Source organism: Octopus bimaculoides, chromosome 7 (genome assembly GCF_046866305.1).
Source record: "Octopus bimaculoides isolate indiv1 chromosome 7, ASM4686630v1, whole genome shotgun sequence".
NCBI classification, from domain to species: domain Eukaryota; kingdom Metazoa; phylum Mollusca; class Cephalopoda; order Octopoda; family Octopodidae; genus Octopus; species Octopus bimaculoides.
The window spans coordinates 86714185-86732440 of record NC_142934.1 but is presented as its reverse complement, the minus strand read 5'-3'; the positions used below and the strand labels follow the sequence as shown (position 1 = coordinate 86732440).

General features: G+C 33.4%; 1 protein-coding gene across 1 annotated transcript in view; it reads left to right on the top strand.

Annotated features, from left to right (window-relative positions):
• The window catches only part of LOC106876039 (uncharacterized), a 175974-nt gene extending 158846 nt beyond the window's left edge, over nt 1–17128 (top strand). The window contains exon 2 of the mRNA XM_014924421.3: nt 15910–17128. Within this exon, the coding sequence (XP_014779907.3) occupies nt 15910–16528 (619 nt within the window). The 3' untranslated portion in view covers nt 16529–17128. The remainder of the gene's footprint in view (nt 1–15909) is intronic.
• The last annotated feature ends 1128 nt before the right edge of the window (nt 17129–18256 follow it).

Below are 18256 nucleotides of genomic sequence, written 5' to 3'. Positions count from 1 at the left end.
CATTCTTTTGAAAGGTCCTAGTTGGATGAATCGCGCCCAATACATATTTTAAAGTACTTACTCTCTCGGTCTCCGTTGCTTCTAAATTACGGCAAAATAAACAAAACAACACCGGTTGTCAAACGGTGGGGAACAAACATAGATGCGAAGACACACAAATATACATATATATATATATATATATATATATATATATATACTTACATCTATATACACATATACAAACATATGCATACATACATACATACATACATACATACACACATACATACATACAAACATGTTGGACCACTGAAAGCAACAATTTTTAAAGCAGATTCTTATTAAATATAACATTTAAAACACTGATGTGTGTACTCCAGCAATTTTAGCCACTTAGTCCAAAACATCTTGTGAGTGAGTTTGGTGGACGGGAACTATGCAAGTCAGTCGTATATATGAACATACACACACACATACACACACACACACACACACACACACACACACATATATATATATATATATATATATATATGTAGTTGAAATTTAAAGAAAACAAAAGACAAAACAGGTGCATGAACAACAAACAAGTGTATTAGTTTGACGGTCAGGAAAAATGAAAAGTCTTTTACGTTTCGAGCCTACGCTGTCTAAAGTTTAAAAAAAAAATCGCAGGCTTAGTGGTTCCCATAATACCTCGTTTCTTTCATACTTGTCTTTCGTGCGAACGTGCGTGGTCTCGTGGTTAGAACATTAGGTTGAAAATCTTGCGCTGTGTAAAGTGTTATCTCTTTGTGTAAGGCATTTCATGCACATACACTTACACACATATGTATATTAATATTTCACTTAGGCATAGCGATTATACCTTGTTGTCATAACTCAGTATACTTTTGCTTCAGAACTAAAGTGTTAGCTGAGAAGAGAGCGCAATAAGAGATTTTGTAAACGGCAAAGGGGCAACGAAACAAGAGATTATGTAATGCACTTTATTAGAATTGAGGTGGTTTCATGGCAAATAAGTCGAAAGGTAAGCTACTATAAATCGGCACGAACTTTCCGGACAACCCAATACACACAAATGGAAATATGTATGTATGTATGTATGTATGTATGTATGTATGTATGTATGTATGTCAGTCAGTCTGTTCAACATTGGCAGAATGACAGAATCGATGTTACAGTTCATTTCAGTACCATATAAACTGATAATGTTCAAAAAAGTTAAAAACGAAATATTTATCAAAAAAAGCAATGTTTTTTTGTTTGTTTTTTTCTTATTTCCAAAATGTCTGACTTTCTCCAGCTGTCAAATTAGCGCGTCGCTTAACATTAAAAAAATTTTAAATACTACCAACTCAAGTGGGTATTTTATGTAGTGGTTTGACATGAACGTTCTTAATATTAAAAGAAAAACAAGTACATATTATAAATAGGACAAATAATAACATAAAACCATTGATTAATTTTCACCTGCCACGTTACTAATCAGTCGGCAAGTGAATAATTTGACACCAATAAAGGAAGAATCATCTATAATTAATATTTCCCAACCAAGTTCAATCGATTGGCACCAATGAGTAATGAAACAAGAGACTTGGTTAGTGAATCAAAGGTGTTGAATTCTTGAAAACTTTTTGTCGATTTTAATACAGATGCAATGATAGTTGCAGGTATGGCCGTGTGGTTAAGCAACTTGCTTCCCAACCATGTGGTTTTGCGTTCAGCCCCACTTTATGACACCAGTTCCGGGCTGACCAAAGCTTCGTGAGTGAATTTGATAAGCGGCAACGGATTGGAGCCCATCATGTATACGCACACACACACACACACACACACACACACACACACACACACACACACACATCATTATTAGCGACAGAAATAGTGCTAATTTCAAAAGGCAATCTTTGAATCAAACTTAACGTGGATGTATTGTTAGCGTTCTGAATACTGCGTTATTAGCCTGGAGAGGACGTCTCATATTAACGCATGATGCATAAAAGTACCCATATTTATATCACTAGTAGATAAGCGTCGTCGGTTACGGGAGCCGAGACTTCATGATCACGTGATTTCTTCGTGGTCCGTGTCTTCAGTGGCAGATGTCCTGTAGTCATATACAGCCAGATCTCACTGTTATCGTCATACAGAATTTCAGTGACTGTTTCGAGTTCAAATTTCACCAAGCTCAACTATGCTCTGCTTTGTCTTTCGTCCTTTGTGTTTTGGCAAAATAAAGTACTATTAAGTGGTGCTATTAAGTTACTCATAGTTTTAGCCATCTCTGCCTGATATCTTTATCAGAATATGAATTAGAAATAGTTGTCATGTCCATAATAATCATAGCATTTAACTTTTGTTGTTATATTTCGGAATGGTCATTTTTTTCTTTTTTTCCCCCAAATAAACATACGCAGGAAGAGACATATGGGATGGAGTGTTACTGAAGAGGTCACAGGATGTGTGACAAGAGATTTCAGACAAAGGACAAAGAAATAAGAACAATAATAAGGCTGAAGTAAAGAACGAATATGAAGTGTGTTATGCTTATTTGGCAAATGAATATATGAAGAACTAGATGAATAAATAAATAAACAAATAAATAAACAAAAAATGACAATATCTGTTTCAACACACGATTTCACACGAGGAATCTTGCGAAACAAATACCTAAGCATTTAACCTTTGACTTTTCCTTATCAGACACAGCCTTCTATATTCGATTAATCTTGTTAAATCGCTTTCTTGGTAGATTCAACGTGAAATAAAGAAATCACAGTTGCGAATCGAACCTGAATCATGGCAAATAGAGTTCATTGAGTACTGCCGTGTCATTTCTTCTAGCTGATACGGGTTCTGGCGATCAAAGAACACATCTCGTACATTCTTTCACCTCCTACTATACCTCGCTGTTATCATCTCTTCTTCTGTGTGTTCCTAGAGCTATCATAGAGTACTCCATTCATCTACTTGTCTTCCATCCCATTTTTTTTTATATATTTACGTTGCACTTAAATGATGGAAAATAAATAATGATGAAAATAAATAAATAATAACAATTAAAAGTTTACACAATCCCTCCCATATACAGTCTCCTCCCACCTGTCCTTTACCATTTCGTGACTTCCTTTTTTCTCTAATTCTCTCCCTCTCTCTCTCACTCTCTCTCTCACTCCCTCTCTCTCTCACTCCTCTCTCTGTCTCTCTCTCTTTAACACATACTTACACGCACACACATACGCACAATCTGTCTCTCCCTCTCTGCCTCCCTCTATTTTTCTCTCTCTCTCTTTATCTCTCTCTGTTTCTCTTTCTGTTTCCCTCTGTTTCTCCATCTGTCTGTCTCTGACTCTCTCTGACTCTCTCTCTATGTCTCTCTGTCTATCTCTGTCTGTCTCTCTTTCTCATACACACAAATTTGTCATTCTCTTGCTCTTAGACACAATCTCTATTTCTCTCTCTCTCTCTTTTCTCTCTCTCTCTCTTTTCTCTCTCTCTCTCTTTTCTCTCTCTCTCTCTTTTCTCTCTCTCTCTCTTTTCTCTCTCTCTCTCTTTTCTCTCTCTCTCTCTTTTCTCTCTCTCTCTTTTCTCTCTCTCTCTCTTTTCTCTCTCTCTCTTTCTCTCTCTTTCTCTCTCTTTCTCTCTCTCCCCTTTTCTCTCTCCCACTCCTTCCTCCCCATCAGTGGTCGGTTTAGTTGATAAAAACAGTTCCCCTCTTGTTTGTGGATCACCCCATTTCCGTTTAATTTTGTACTACAAACCACTCCTTTGGGGGCCACCCACACATATCCACGCCTTTGTGAAGAATTACAAATAACACGAATACACACACACACACACACACACACACACACACACACACACACTCACACACTCACACACACACCTCATTGTCAATTCACTTTTTCTGATATGTTTTTATTACCCTTACCAAACTACCAAAATTAAGGAACACATCCCGTCTGGAGTTCGTTTCTGCGCGCACGTGTGCATGTATGTGTGTGCGTGAGAGAGAGAGAGAGAGAGAGAGAGAGAGAGAGAGAGAGAGAGAGAGAGAGAGAGAGAGAGAGAGAGAGTACATGTATGACAGAGCGAGCATGCGTGTTTGTGTGTATGCCTAAATGTGTGTGTATGTGTATATGTGCATGAGTATGTGTGTGCGCGTGTGTGTATTTGTATGTCCCTACCATCACATGTCTCTTTTATCATAGCTATTTTTCCTACATTGCAATCTGGTTCTCTCTTTTATCCGTCTGTATGTCAGCTGCCTGCATAGCTTCCCATTCTTTCTCTCTTTCTCTATCTTTTACTCTGCATCTCCCTTTGTTCGTTTTCTTCTTCCTTGCTCTCATATTTTCACACACCCACATACACCATCACTCACAGACTCTTTCTTGTGCGTGTGTATGTGCACATGTATATATCAGTGTGTGTGTGTGTGTGTGTGTGTGTGTGTGCGCGTGTGTTTCTGCATGTCTTTACCCTAGTCATTGAGTGCTTCTGTAACTTTATGGACGCTTCTGCATGTGGAGAAGAAACAAAAGTGCGTGCCCTTACGTAGTTGTTCAACCATCTAGAAACAGCAACTAAATCTCTTTCAAATCACAGACGCCTATCGTCTTAAAAAAAAAAGACATAGTTCAATGTAGTGCAAGATAGAAGACAGACGAGGTGAACAATTTATGGATCTTGTTAAATTTCTTTCAAGTAAACACGTGTTTCTAGCCCAATTACCGTCTTCAGCACGTCAATGCTGTCTAAATATCTAGGACTGCAATATTACAAACAGTTGAAAAATGGAGCGGTTCATCGGCAATTCTCTTTATAGAAACCGGCTATTAGTATCTGCAAGCAAAATGCGACAGGGATCTGAGTTTTCTCCCATTCCTTCATCACTGTGTGTAAAAAGGTAAATAAATTTAAGATATGTTCGGCTGGAGAATTTTAAACAATATTTTACTGTCCAGCGTGTTATGAATGCTCGAGAAAGAACTGGTCTGCAAAGAGTGAGCCCGAGTGCAACTCAGCGGGATTTTGACTACTGTAAGCTATATGGGTGTGTATATTCGGTAATAGTGTGTGATGGTGTCCAGATACACATAGCTAATATTAACGTTGGGTTTGTTGAAAAACTAGTAGTAGGTATCTGGAGTCGGAGATTGTTGTCTTTTACCTTTCGGGCGAGAGAGCGCTTGATTGTACGCACATACACATACGGACAGAAACAAACACACAAACGTACTTATATATCTGTGTGTGTTTCTACATAAATATATATACATTATATTTATATATATATATACATACATATATATACATATATGCATACATCTCTCACTCTCCCCCTCTCTCTCTCACCCTCTCTGTATATACTGTGTTTAACGTTCTTTTATGATGTCCTGTACCCACATATGCATGTATGTATACATATAGATGTAGGTATGTACATTTACGTTTGGATATATGCATATATTCATATATTATTTATATCATATATATATATATATATATATATATATATATATATATATATATATATATATATATATATATATATATATATATATATATATATATATATATATATATATCTTAAAAGATAGAGCTCAAAATCGATGCATTGAAGATACTTTATTGCAGCAACAATTATAATAGCAGAAACAACAATAAGCCAAACCTATGCACATTTCAATAGAGTATCCAGGATAAATAAACCATATCATAAAATGTCTCATAAAATATTATAACATATTATAACATATTACATATTACAGATTATAAATGCGACCCTGAAGAGATGGAGTATCCGGCAATTTATAATTTGTAATTTGTAATATGTTATAATATGTTATAATATTTTATGAGACATTTTATGATGTGGTTTATTTATCCTGGATACTCTATTGAAATGTGCATAGGTTTGGCTTATTGTTGTTGTTTCTGCTATTATAATTGTTGCTGCAATAAAGTATCTTCAATGCATCGATTTTGAGCTCTATCTTTTAAGATATATATATATATATATATATATATATATATATATATATATATATATATATATATATATATATACAAAAACTCACCTGTGAGGTTTTTGCTAAGACTGTTAACAGATACTATATATTTTATAAAATATTGTTTTATAAAAATATATATTTAATATATATATATATATATATATATATATATATATATATATATATATATATATATATATATATATATATATATATATATATAAGGCATTCAACAAAACAGAGACACTACGGGAAAAAACTAGTTTTAGCAAATGAATTAGTTTAAGAGGTGTGAGTATGTGTACACACATACACACACGCACAGGTGTGTGTATGTGTGTGTATATGTATATATACGAGTATACATTTATATATGTAAATTAATGTATATAATGCATGAATAAGAGGCTGACAAGTGAAAAGCTATAACAGTTGGTGAGAATAAATTGGAAGAATGAGCAAAAAGAAAAAAAAGTGAATCTTATTGGATTTTAGGTGTCTACGATTTCATTCCGAATATCTGAAATATCTCCATCTGGTATGTGTTGTGTCGAGGATGAATTTGAGGGCAAATAATACACCATTCCTACTGATCTAACTACGTTAACCTTTCTTCATCTGATTAATAAGCAGTAGAGCGGGAGACTTCCTTTGTAATTTGATTACAGAAATTATTTCCTCTCTTCCGGCTTCCGTCCACATTTCTCTATTTATTTACAGTTTCCATTTACGCTGGTATTTTTTAGCTTCTTCATTCTGTATTATTTCAATTTGGTATGAAATGAATTTCTAAAGCGATATGAATATATTGGCATCAAACTCTTTCTTATTAGCCATGCCAAGATTGTATGTTTCTCGGTATATTTGGTAGAGTATTGATACGCGCACACGGACATGGAGATATGAAAATGTATCTATGTACAGTTTTAGATACATAGATACATGTAATTCAAAGATACACGAAATAAATGTATGTTCATACATGTACTTATAAGTGTTTTTGTATGCATGTGTTAGTTTATATATACACAGCTCAATATATCTATATTATATGTAATATCTGTGTGTAGGGGGTCTATATGTATATATATATAATTTTTTCTGGGTTAATTAAAAAGAAGACAACAAAACCTACCTACCTGCATACATATATATATATATATAATTCAAAAACACGTTTAGTAAATGAACAAACGAGTATATACTAAATACACAGGCGAACAGAAAGCAGAGATGTTCACCAACTCTTCACCAGTTATCGACTAGAGGATCAAACGCAATTTCAGCCATTATCGATAATACTACTTCAACTCTGGAGGCTCCGACAAGTAGCTTGTCGGGAATGGGACCAAAACATAACAAAACTAGGCGGGCTCAAGATGAGGCCGTTTGTGGACGGACGAAGGACAAAACAATAAACGTAGGTCGATATATCCATATATCTACATATACATTTTTATAATATTCTTATATGGCAGACATCATAGCATATATATATATATATATATATATATATATATATATATATATATATATATATATATATATATATATATATATATATACATATCATATGTGAATATGTATGTGTATATACATATATATATATGTGTGTGTGTATTAGATAAGGTGTTAAACACTTATAATATGCAAATTATTTGCTCTAAGCCTCTGGAGTTACTAGTTTTCATTAGATTACGTACTTGTTTCTCTGGGATTGGTCAAGTGTGCAAACAACTGATCAAACCCCAATAAGGGACGAAATCGATTAATGCTTTTCATAATTTCTTTTCAATCTGTAGAGAACGAAAGAGGTAAATTTGATACTTAGGTTTACGCAGCACACATGTACACACATACACACATATAAATACACACACACATACACACATATAAATACACACACACATACACACTCATTGTCTGCGTTACTTGTATGTTTGCTGTATGTTGTATATAAATAAATTTGTTTTGTCTTCTTTTTCAAATTTTCCTGTCCGTCTCTATTTTCCATTTTATTTCAAAATGGTAAACAATAATCTCCTCTTGCTGGAACAAAAATAATAAAAAGTAATACAAGTATGGAAGCTATTATGGTTATTATGTAACTAGAACTGAGAGATTAATCAATTAATCTAGAAATTTGTTTGTCAGTGTTTCCTGACCTTTAACTTTTCACATATCTCTCTAATTGTTAACAGCAATGAATAATGATTTGTTGTATTTAATTTTCCACAATGAAACAACATGAACGACGTCAACAACAACAACAACAACAACAACAACAACAACAACAACAACTATAATGATAATCCTTTCTACTAAAGGCACAAGGTCTGAAATTTTTGAGGGAGGGGACTAGTCGATTACATCGACCCCTAGTATTTCACTGGTACTTAATTTATCGATCCTGAAACGATGAAAGGCAAAGTCAACCTCGGCAGAATTTGAACTCAGAACTACCGCTAAGCATTTCATCCAGCGCGCTAACGATTCTGCCACCTCGCTGCCTTAATACAACAACAACAGCAACAACAATAATAATAGTAATGATAATAATAATAATAGATATAACAATGATAACAAAAATAATGAAATAGTGTTGATGATGATGATGATGATGATGATGACGACGACGACGACGATAACGACGATGATGACGACGATGACGACGACGATGACGACGACGATGATGATGATGATGATTGTGGCGGTGGTGGTGTTGGTGTGTGATGATGACGATGATGACGATTATAACAACCACAACATTAGTGTTAATAACTTTAATGCAAATAAGAATTAATTATGAAGCAAGAAAAACAATTCGAAATAAATAACGAAGCAGAGGCGCTGGAATTTGTTTGAGTTGATTTTTAAAATATCCGTTCTACAATAAACTACAATAGAATTATTGGAGTTTGTAGGTTGGTAAGAGGGTTTCGGAATTGTAGGGAAACGTGTCGGTATGTTTAGAATAACATACATTATATGTCTTATATGAATCGAATACATTGAGACCCGTCTTACTTTGCCTGCCTGCATATGTATACACACATACATATATATACGTATAAATATATATATGTACACACCTACACACACACACAAATATATATATATATATATATATATATATATATATATATATATATATATATATATATATATATATATATATATATATATATATATATATATATATATATATATATACATATATGATGTATGTATTCGTATATATATATATATATCAAACATTAATTGAAAACAGAACACAAAGGATATCGCGGTACACGAGTTTGAAGCTTTATAAACAATATATATTATATTATTATTTTATCATTTTGATAATTATTACTTTGTGTTTTATTATAGTTCTTTTTAGTGTATTTCTTATTAAATTTTTCTATATATGACTGGATTTTCGTGGATAAGTTGAGGAACTAGGTTTCTTTTCTCTAAATTATATATGTATATATCATATATTTTGAAACTTAATTTAATTTTAAGTTTTGATAAATTGAATTTAATTGAGTTTTTACCTGTAAATTTGGATTTTATCTCCAATATTACTATTCTTCTTCTTATTATTATTATTATTATTAGTATTATCATTATTATTATTATTATTATTATCATTATCATTATTATTATTATTATTATTATTATTATTATTATTATTATTATTATTATTATTATTATTATTATATATATAAATATATATATATATAAAAGGCAGCTCTGTTTGAGTTGTCTCTTTATGACTTTTGTTCACAACTGTTTCAACGTCTTTCGTATAGGTTTCAGTCAATTTGTCATAGACAGCATAATCCAATTTCTAGTTCATTTTTGATTTTTATGAAACTAAGTATGTAATTTAGGGAGATATGCTTCGTAGAAACCTTCCATTTCATATCGAATGATGTAGATAAGTGCTGAAACGAAATTTGTTTATAGAGGGGTGCAAATCCAGTTTTTCAAGAGGATGTTCAAAGCGTTTCCACTGTCCCATCCTCCACAAAATAATTACCAGTACGTTTGCATCTCATGCTCCTGAGTCTATGGGGATATGAATATTATCGTCGTAGTAAATGTCATATCATGGGAGGGCTGTTATGCCAATATCAAACACATATTTTGGTTCTTTTTCAGTTTTTATTATTAATTTGTTAATTGGTTAACTATTTAAATGGTTCGAGTTTATTATTGGTATAATGATTCTCCCAAAACATAACAGATGGCAAGTAGAACTTTTCTACAGTTAAAGACATTTCTCTTTTTCGAATCCCTAAGTTTGCTGCTGGAATCCTAGAGGTTTCCTTCCGTGTAAAGAACTGCTGATCTAGAATTACTTTTAAAAGAATGGAATGGTTACGTTTGTTTATCGTAGTTGTGATCCAACAGATTTGAAATGGGGTCAAATTAAAACAACAACGTAACACAGACCAATGAAACACAAAAATTCAAAGCCAGGAATTTTAGAGAGAAGGATGTTAGTCGATTACATCGATCTCAATGCCCAACTGATACTTATTTTATCGACCCCAAAGGAGGGAAGGTAAAGACCTCTGCAGAATTTGAACTAAGAATTTGAGGAACCAGAGAGAAATCCCGCTAAGCATTTCTCAGACATGATGATTCTTCTCCTTCGCCAATTAAAAAAAAAAAAAACGCAATAATTCTTCCTAATTACAAGGGCAGAAATTCTGGGGGAGGGGCAGTCTATGACATTGAGCTCAGTACTCAAATGGTACTTTCTTTTACTTTATTGTATGACAGATAAAGTTGACCTTGGCGGAATTTGAACTCAGAACATAAAGAGCTGGAAGAAATGTCGCTGGGCATTTTGTCCGACGCGTAAACGATTCTACCAGCAAACTATTCTAGCCGTCCTTCTATCAAACACAATAATGTTAACATAATAATCAACATCACCACGACCATTAATCTACAGCAACAACAACCACTACTACTACTGCTGCTGCTACTGCATCCACTACAACAGATTCAGCGTACATTATAAAATGCAAACAGTAACAATAATAAGAACAATGAGCAAAACAACACAAGCAATAATCGGCCATTTTTGCACCGATCTGACTCATCGTTGTGGAAGAGATTTCTTTATCAACGTAATTTCACGAATATTTGCAGTTAAGTGTTAATTTCTGTCACTGTTTATTATAACTTGAGCGTTATAGCCATTTTCTTTTCCCCCGCTTCTTTGATTCAGATAAACGCAGCAGCAGTTGTGCCTGGAGACCTATTAAAACTGTCATTAATCGTTAATGTAGTTAGTGCAATGGTTGTGTGACTGTGTGACACTTTGGATGGGAAAAACGGGTGGTATTATTGAGTTTGTATATTATATTTATTGGCGGTGTCGTTACTGTAATGAGCAGTTTTAAGGAACGTCATTTTCTGTCTTTGTCTGTCTGACAGTCTGTTTCTTTCTCTGTCTCCCTTTCTCTTTCTCTTCCTTTCTTCAAATATATATATATATTCTAGTGTAGGCATGGCTGGGTGTTTAAGAAGCTGTCTTTGCACCCGCGTGATTTTGGGTTCAATCCCACAGTGCTGCACTGTGAGCAAGTGTTACCTGGTATAGCTCTGGGCTCACAAATGCCTTTGTGAGTGAATTAGGTAGAGGAAACTGTGTGGAAGCCCCTCATATATTTGTGTGTATGTGAGTGAGTGCGTGTATGTATGTGTGCGTGTATGTGTGTAAGACTTTGTGCTTCTGTTTATCCTCCACCACCACTTGATATCTGGTGTTAGTTTGTTTACGTCTCCGTAACGTAACGGTTTGGCATAAGAGGGCAATGAAATAAATATCAGACATAGAAAAATTGGTACCAGGATCGATTTGTTCAACTAAATTCTTCAAGGTGGTGCCCCACCATGAACGCAATCCAACGACTGAAACAAGTAAACGGTAACCTACATGTGTATGTGTGTGTGCGTGTGTATGTGGTGTGTGTATGTGTGAGTGTACGTACCTACATATATATATATATATATATATATATATATATATATATATGAGTTTCGAGCATTGTGCTTCATGAGTATTATGTAACGCTTTTGTAACATCTGCCATTTGGACACAACATGTGCACGCGTTCCTCCGTGCATTTGCAGATACAAACATGTGCGTGTAAGTAAGGAGAGCTATTGCTGACTGGCTCAAAAATTCTCTTCGTAAAAGCATCCGGTTCCTTTTTCACAGTCCAGCGCATAGGGTAAGTGTCATCCACTGTCGACTGTTGAACGGAACCTGAAATGAAATTGATTCGGCTTTGTTACAGAATAATCACGCGGAATATGCATGAGTGTTGCTACTTTAAGAGCACTCGTGTTAGTGGAGTAACTCGGGCACATATCTTAATATTAATTCATTGAACATGCCAACTGTAACCGCACTGCAGATGTTTCATAGCTAGAAGAACCTCGGAAGTAGTAATCCGTTAGCTATTCGTCGGGCCAAAAGTATCTTAATCAAAAGAAGTTTACATTGTCATCAAGAGACCCCCATGTTGACTCGCAAGGGGTTCGAGTCAATAAACCACTACTGTTCTTGAAAGGCCTTTTTTTTTTATACCTTCTACAGATTCCGCTGTGCATAGCGTTTGGGGGACGACTCCCTTATAATGCTGGGTGTTAAAACACACGGAAGTCATAGACTAATGAGACGAATTCAGGAATGGTGGATACCGATATTCCGTCATATTTGTGTTCCTAGCTAAAAAAAGTCAAATATAAAAAAGATATCCATTTGTGCAAGTGCATATGGTCAAAATAAGGTGGAGAAAACAGTAGTGCTCGAATCTCAAAGTAGAGATAAATATTGAATTATATTGATGTTATAATAAAATGTCAGACATTGTTATCGATTTTTCCTTTCATTCATCTGTCGATCTGTTCTTAAATAAGAACGGAAAATATTATGAAAAATATCTTCTGAGAGCCACTATCGAAATTATTTGAATATGATGGATTAAGAATATGAAAAATTGAGAAAATTTACTCCAAATATACTCCAAGATACACAGACGTTTGTTTGTTTGTATGTGTGTGCGTGCACACGCGTATTTACGTGTGTGTGTGTGTGTGTGTGTGTGAGTATGAAAGAGAGAATCTAATTTTATACAGATATATAATACACACAGACGCAAATACACACACACACACACATTTGTATATATATCTTTGTGTATGTGTATATGTATATATGTGTATGTGTGTGAGTGTGTATTTGTGTGTGTATGTATGTATATGTGCATGCTATATGTGAATATATATAATTATATAAATGCATGTATTTATATATATATAACGAACATGCTACACACACACACACACACACACACACACACATGAAATATAAGAACGTAATGAAAATAACATTAATAACAATAAAATGTAATAAAATGTCGAAAGCAAATAAATAAATAAATATATAAATAAATAAATAAATAAATGAAAGAAAATAACAAAACGCAAAACAAACATATAAAAATGAAAGACATATAAACTGAAAAAAAAAAGAAAGAAGAAAAAATGAGCAGAAGACAACAATGAAATTTTATAAGAAAAAGAATGAAAGAATGAAAGGCGTGGGATTTTAAAGCAACGAGCAGGAAGACACGACAAAAGGCTTGGCAGAAGATGGTTGTCTAGCAATGTCGGTCGGTGTTATGGCTGCGGTAAACGTCATTTTGGATGAGTGTTTGAAAACATTCGTTAAAAGCTCCAGCTATCGCTGGTGGCGTTCTTAATTGCTGTACTAGCAACATTATTACTGGCGAAGAGAGCCGTACGCTATTATTCCATATCCTGCAGTGAAATAATTTTGTTGTTTCGTTTCGTTGCTTTTATGTTGTCTATTTTAGTACTTTCATACATTTGTGGCTGTAGAAGCGGTGATGGCGGTAGTGGTGTTAGTGCTGGTGGCGGCGATGCTTGTAGTGGGATTGGAAGTTATTATCAATGTTGTTGTTGTTGCTGATGGTGTTGTTAGTTACTTCCTTCGTTCGTGGGCAAAAACTCGCCATACCACTCCATGCCACAGCACCAAATAGCCAGATACACACAGACACTTTCTCTGATTTTACCGTCCGCCATTTTTCCACATTTTCTCTCTGGCCTCTTCATTTTCTTCCCAAAATGTTCCATGCACATTCCTTACCGCCATCTTTCTTTTTTTTTCTTTTCTTTTCTTTCTCTCCTTTCTACAACTTTTTTCTTTTCTTTTTTTTCATTGTTTACATTTTTCTCTTTTATTATCTCCCTTTTCTCCCTCATATTCCTTCTCGACCACCACCACCATCATCATCATCATCATCATCAGCATCATCATCATCATCATCATCATTATTATTATTATTATTATTATTATTATTATTATTATTATTATTGTGGTTGTTGAGATTATATTTAGTTTATTTTTGTTGCTGTTGCTTGCTTTCGCTGCACCGGTTTGCACCGGTTGTCCTACTTCTTTTTCTCTATATCTATTCAGAAACCTTTTTATCTTCGGCAGTTCCCCATTTTAACACTATCACCACGGCAATCACCACCACCACCACCACAACCACAACAACAACAACAACAACAACAACAACAGCAACAACAACAACCATTACTATTGTCATTGTTGTTGATATTATCATAAATTCTCAGGTTGATATACACATTGTGGCTGCTTCTGTTATGACTTTCCCCCTTTCACATTTCTTCTTCTTCTTCTTCTTCTTCTTCTTCTTCTTCTTCTTCTTCTTCTTCTTCTTCTTCCTCATTTACCCTGAAGTGTGTTGAAATTCATAATTATCATTGCTGTCTTCTTATTCCCTTACCTTGTCATAATTAAAATAATAATAATAATGACGATTGTTATTATTATTATTATTATTATTATTATTATTATTATTTTTATTATTATTATTATTTTTATTATTATCATTATTATTATTATTATTATTATTATTATTATTATTATTATTATTATTATTATTGACATATTTGATATTATTGTCATCATTATCATTATTATAATTATCCTCAACATCATTATCCTCATTATCATTCGTTTCAGTATGCACCTCCTCTTTTTCGTAACCATTACCAACACCATCAAGACGAAACTAGCAAATAGTTAAGAAAGTAGCTAACTGAACGGATTCTTGACTAACTCTGCTCCTTTCTCCCTGTTATCGTTATTTTGAATGCCACCGACATAGTCCTTGAATTAGATCTAAACTGTAATAAAGCTGCTTCGTAATTAGTTTGGCATATGTAACTGTTACTAAAAGAAAGCAATCATTAAAATCAACACTGTCTAGAAAGTTCTTAATAATTCTATTTTTCTGCTTACTATATTCACTCGCAAAGCATTGTTGACCCGAGGATCTAGTAGCAAACACGTTGAGTAAGTGTTTTTCACAAGTGACCAATGCCTTGTGAGTGAATTCGGAGGACGAAAACTGGGTGACACCGCACCATGTTTGTGTGTGTGTGTGTGTGTGTGTGTGTGTGTGTGTGTGTGTCTGTGTGTGTATGTGTGTGTGAGCACACATACATATATATCTATAAATACACACAGACGATGGAATATTACGCAAATAATAAACACAAGCATTGGTTCTATTTCATTTCTTTATTATTCATTAATCATTAATTGGTTAACTATTTAATGGATCATTTGCTTAATTTTTGGTCATTCAGTGGATCATTTAGGTTTGTCAAAATCTCATCAGTAACATCCATTCTCTCCTGCAGGTTATTAATGACAATAAAGAGACTTTATTTATTCCCATTATTTTTTTAATGAATATTTTTCATGAATTACATATTTTTGTTACTTGAATATTTATTCATTTACTTATTTTGACTTTTCGTTTCTTTGCAGGAGTAAGATGCCCTTGACAATTGAAGGACAAATTTCGATGGAGAAAACGCCGAGTTATTTCATAACGCGTGATGTACCACAAAGAATCTATAATATGTCTAAGCAGGTGAAACTAATCGTTGTAGTGCGTGACCCTGTCACACGAGCCATCTCGGATTATACACAAACTATGACAAAGAGACGATCAGTTCGGCAATTCGAACAAATGGTTTTCGTTAATAACAGCTCGAGGATAGTCGACACATCATGGGGTGCCATTCGAATTGGTGTATATGCCAAACACCTTGAGCTCTGGCTTAAATATTTTCCACTTCAACAAATGCATTTTGTAAGTGGAGAGAAGTTGATCAGTGACCCAGCTGGTGAGATGGCTTTATTACAAGATTTTCTGGGTCTGAAGCGAATAATAAATGAAAAACATTTCTTCTTTAATGAAACTAAAGGATTCCCTTGTCTGAAAAAACCTGAAGGCAGTGGCCACCCACATTGTTTAGGGAAAACAAAAGGGAGACAACACCCAACAATAGACCCTAGTGTAATACAAAGACTACGAGACTTCTATCGGCCATTTAATTCAAAGTTTTATAAAATGGTCAATCGAGATTTCGAGTGGCCCTGAGTGTAAAATGTAAATTAATAAGCCATTTGTGCATATACCGAAGCAGTTAATTTTCATTAATACGTGTTTAATAACGTTTGCGCTTAAAATGCATGAATGCACTTTTAATTATATTCTAATATTTTTTCTCAAAATACGTTAATTTGTATTTTTTTTTTTAAAAAAGGTGAAACAAAATATACATACAAAACACAGACAAACAGAAGCATGTAAATAAATGTATATGAAATCATACACGCACAACATATACACACATTCACATGGATAGAGAGTGAGGGAGAGAGAGAGAAATAGTCATATACGTTTGCTTATGTATGTATATATATATGTGTAGGCATATGTATATATATATTCATATATATATACATACACATATATACGTAGACATATATATATATATATATGCATATATACAAGTGTGTGTATATATATGAATTTATGTATGTATATTGACAGTGGAATGAATTTATGCGTGCATATAGAGGTGGGAGTGTATGCAGATGTAACTTGTTTAATAGCTATACATAAATTGGATGTATATAAGAACATAAACACATAAATACGGAAAATGTGTGAATGTGTATATATATATATATATATATATATATATATATATATATATATATATATATATATATATATATATATATATATATATATATATATATATATATATATATATATATATATATATATTTATATATATATATGTATGTATGCATGTATGTATGTAAATATGTATCTGGATGGGCTTTGTAAGGCAATTTCCTCGTATGCATATACTACATATGCACTGCTAAACACATACATGCACGAATCCATATATAATCACATACATGCATATACGCAAGCAGTCATACACACACACACACACACACACACACACACACATATATATATGCACACGTAGGCAAAATGCTGAGGATTTCTAAAATAAACACATAAAATATCAAGTTAATTTTAAAATGTTTTACACAGCAATAAGGATGAGATTGTATTAACCTAAATAACACCAATTACAATTTAATGAACCCTGTTAGTATAATAATAATAATAATGATAATAATAATAATAATAATAATAATAATAATAATAATAATAATAACAATAATAATAATAATAATAATGATACTTCTTCTTCTTCTTCTTCGTCTTCTTCTTTTTCTTCTTCTTCTTCTTCTTCTTCTTCTTCTTCTTCTTCTTCTTCTTCTTCTTCTTCTTCTTCTTATTATTATTATTATTATTATTATTATTATTATTATTATTATTACAGACAAGTTAATTACTATGATTAATTAAGGCACGTCAAAAAACCCCACATTTTTGCGCAATATTCACAGGAATATATCGTGAACAAGGGACTACTACTACTACTACTACTACTACTACTACTACTACTACTACTACTACTACTACTAGACTACTACGACTACGACTACTACGTTCCTAATCCTGTTTAGTAATACATGGTGAATCCCGAATATGTCAATTTGCGTATTTCATTTGATATGCACTTATATCAAAGGTTATATAAATGTGTGTGTGTGTGCACGCGCGCACGCAGGCAAGGTTATGTGGTAATAGGAAATTTCCTTCATAGCAAGTACCTTCAGCTATAGCCTACCGGGTGGCCAAAGCCTTGTGAATACGAATGTGTGTGTATGCATATATCTATGTATGCGTGTATGTGTGTTTGTGTCTGGCCCATCGCTGCTTCGCAACCGGTGT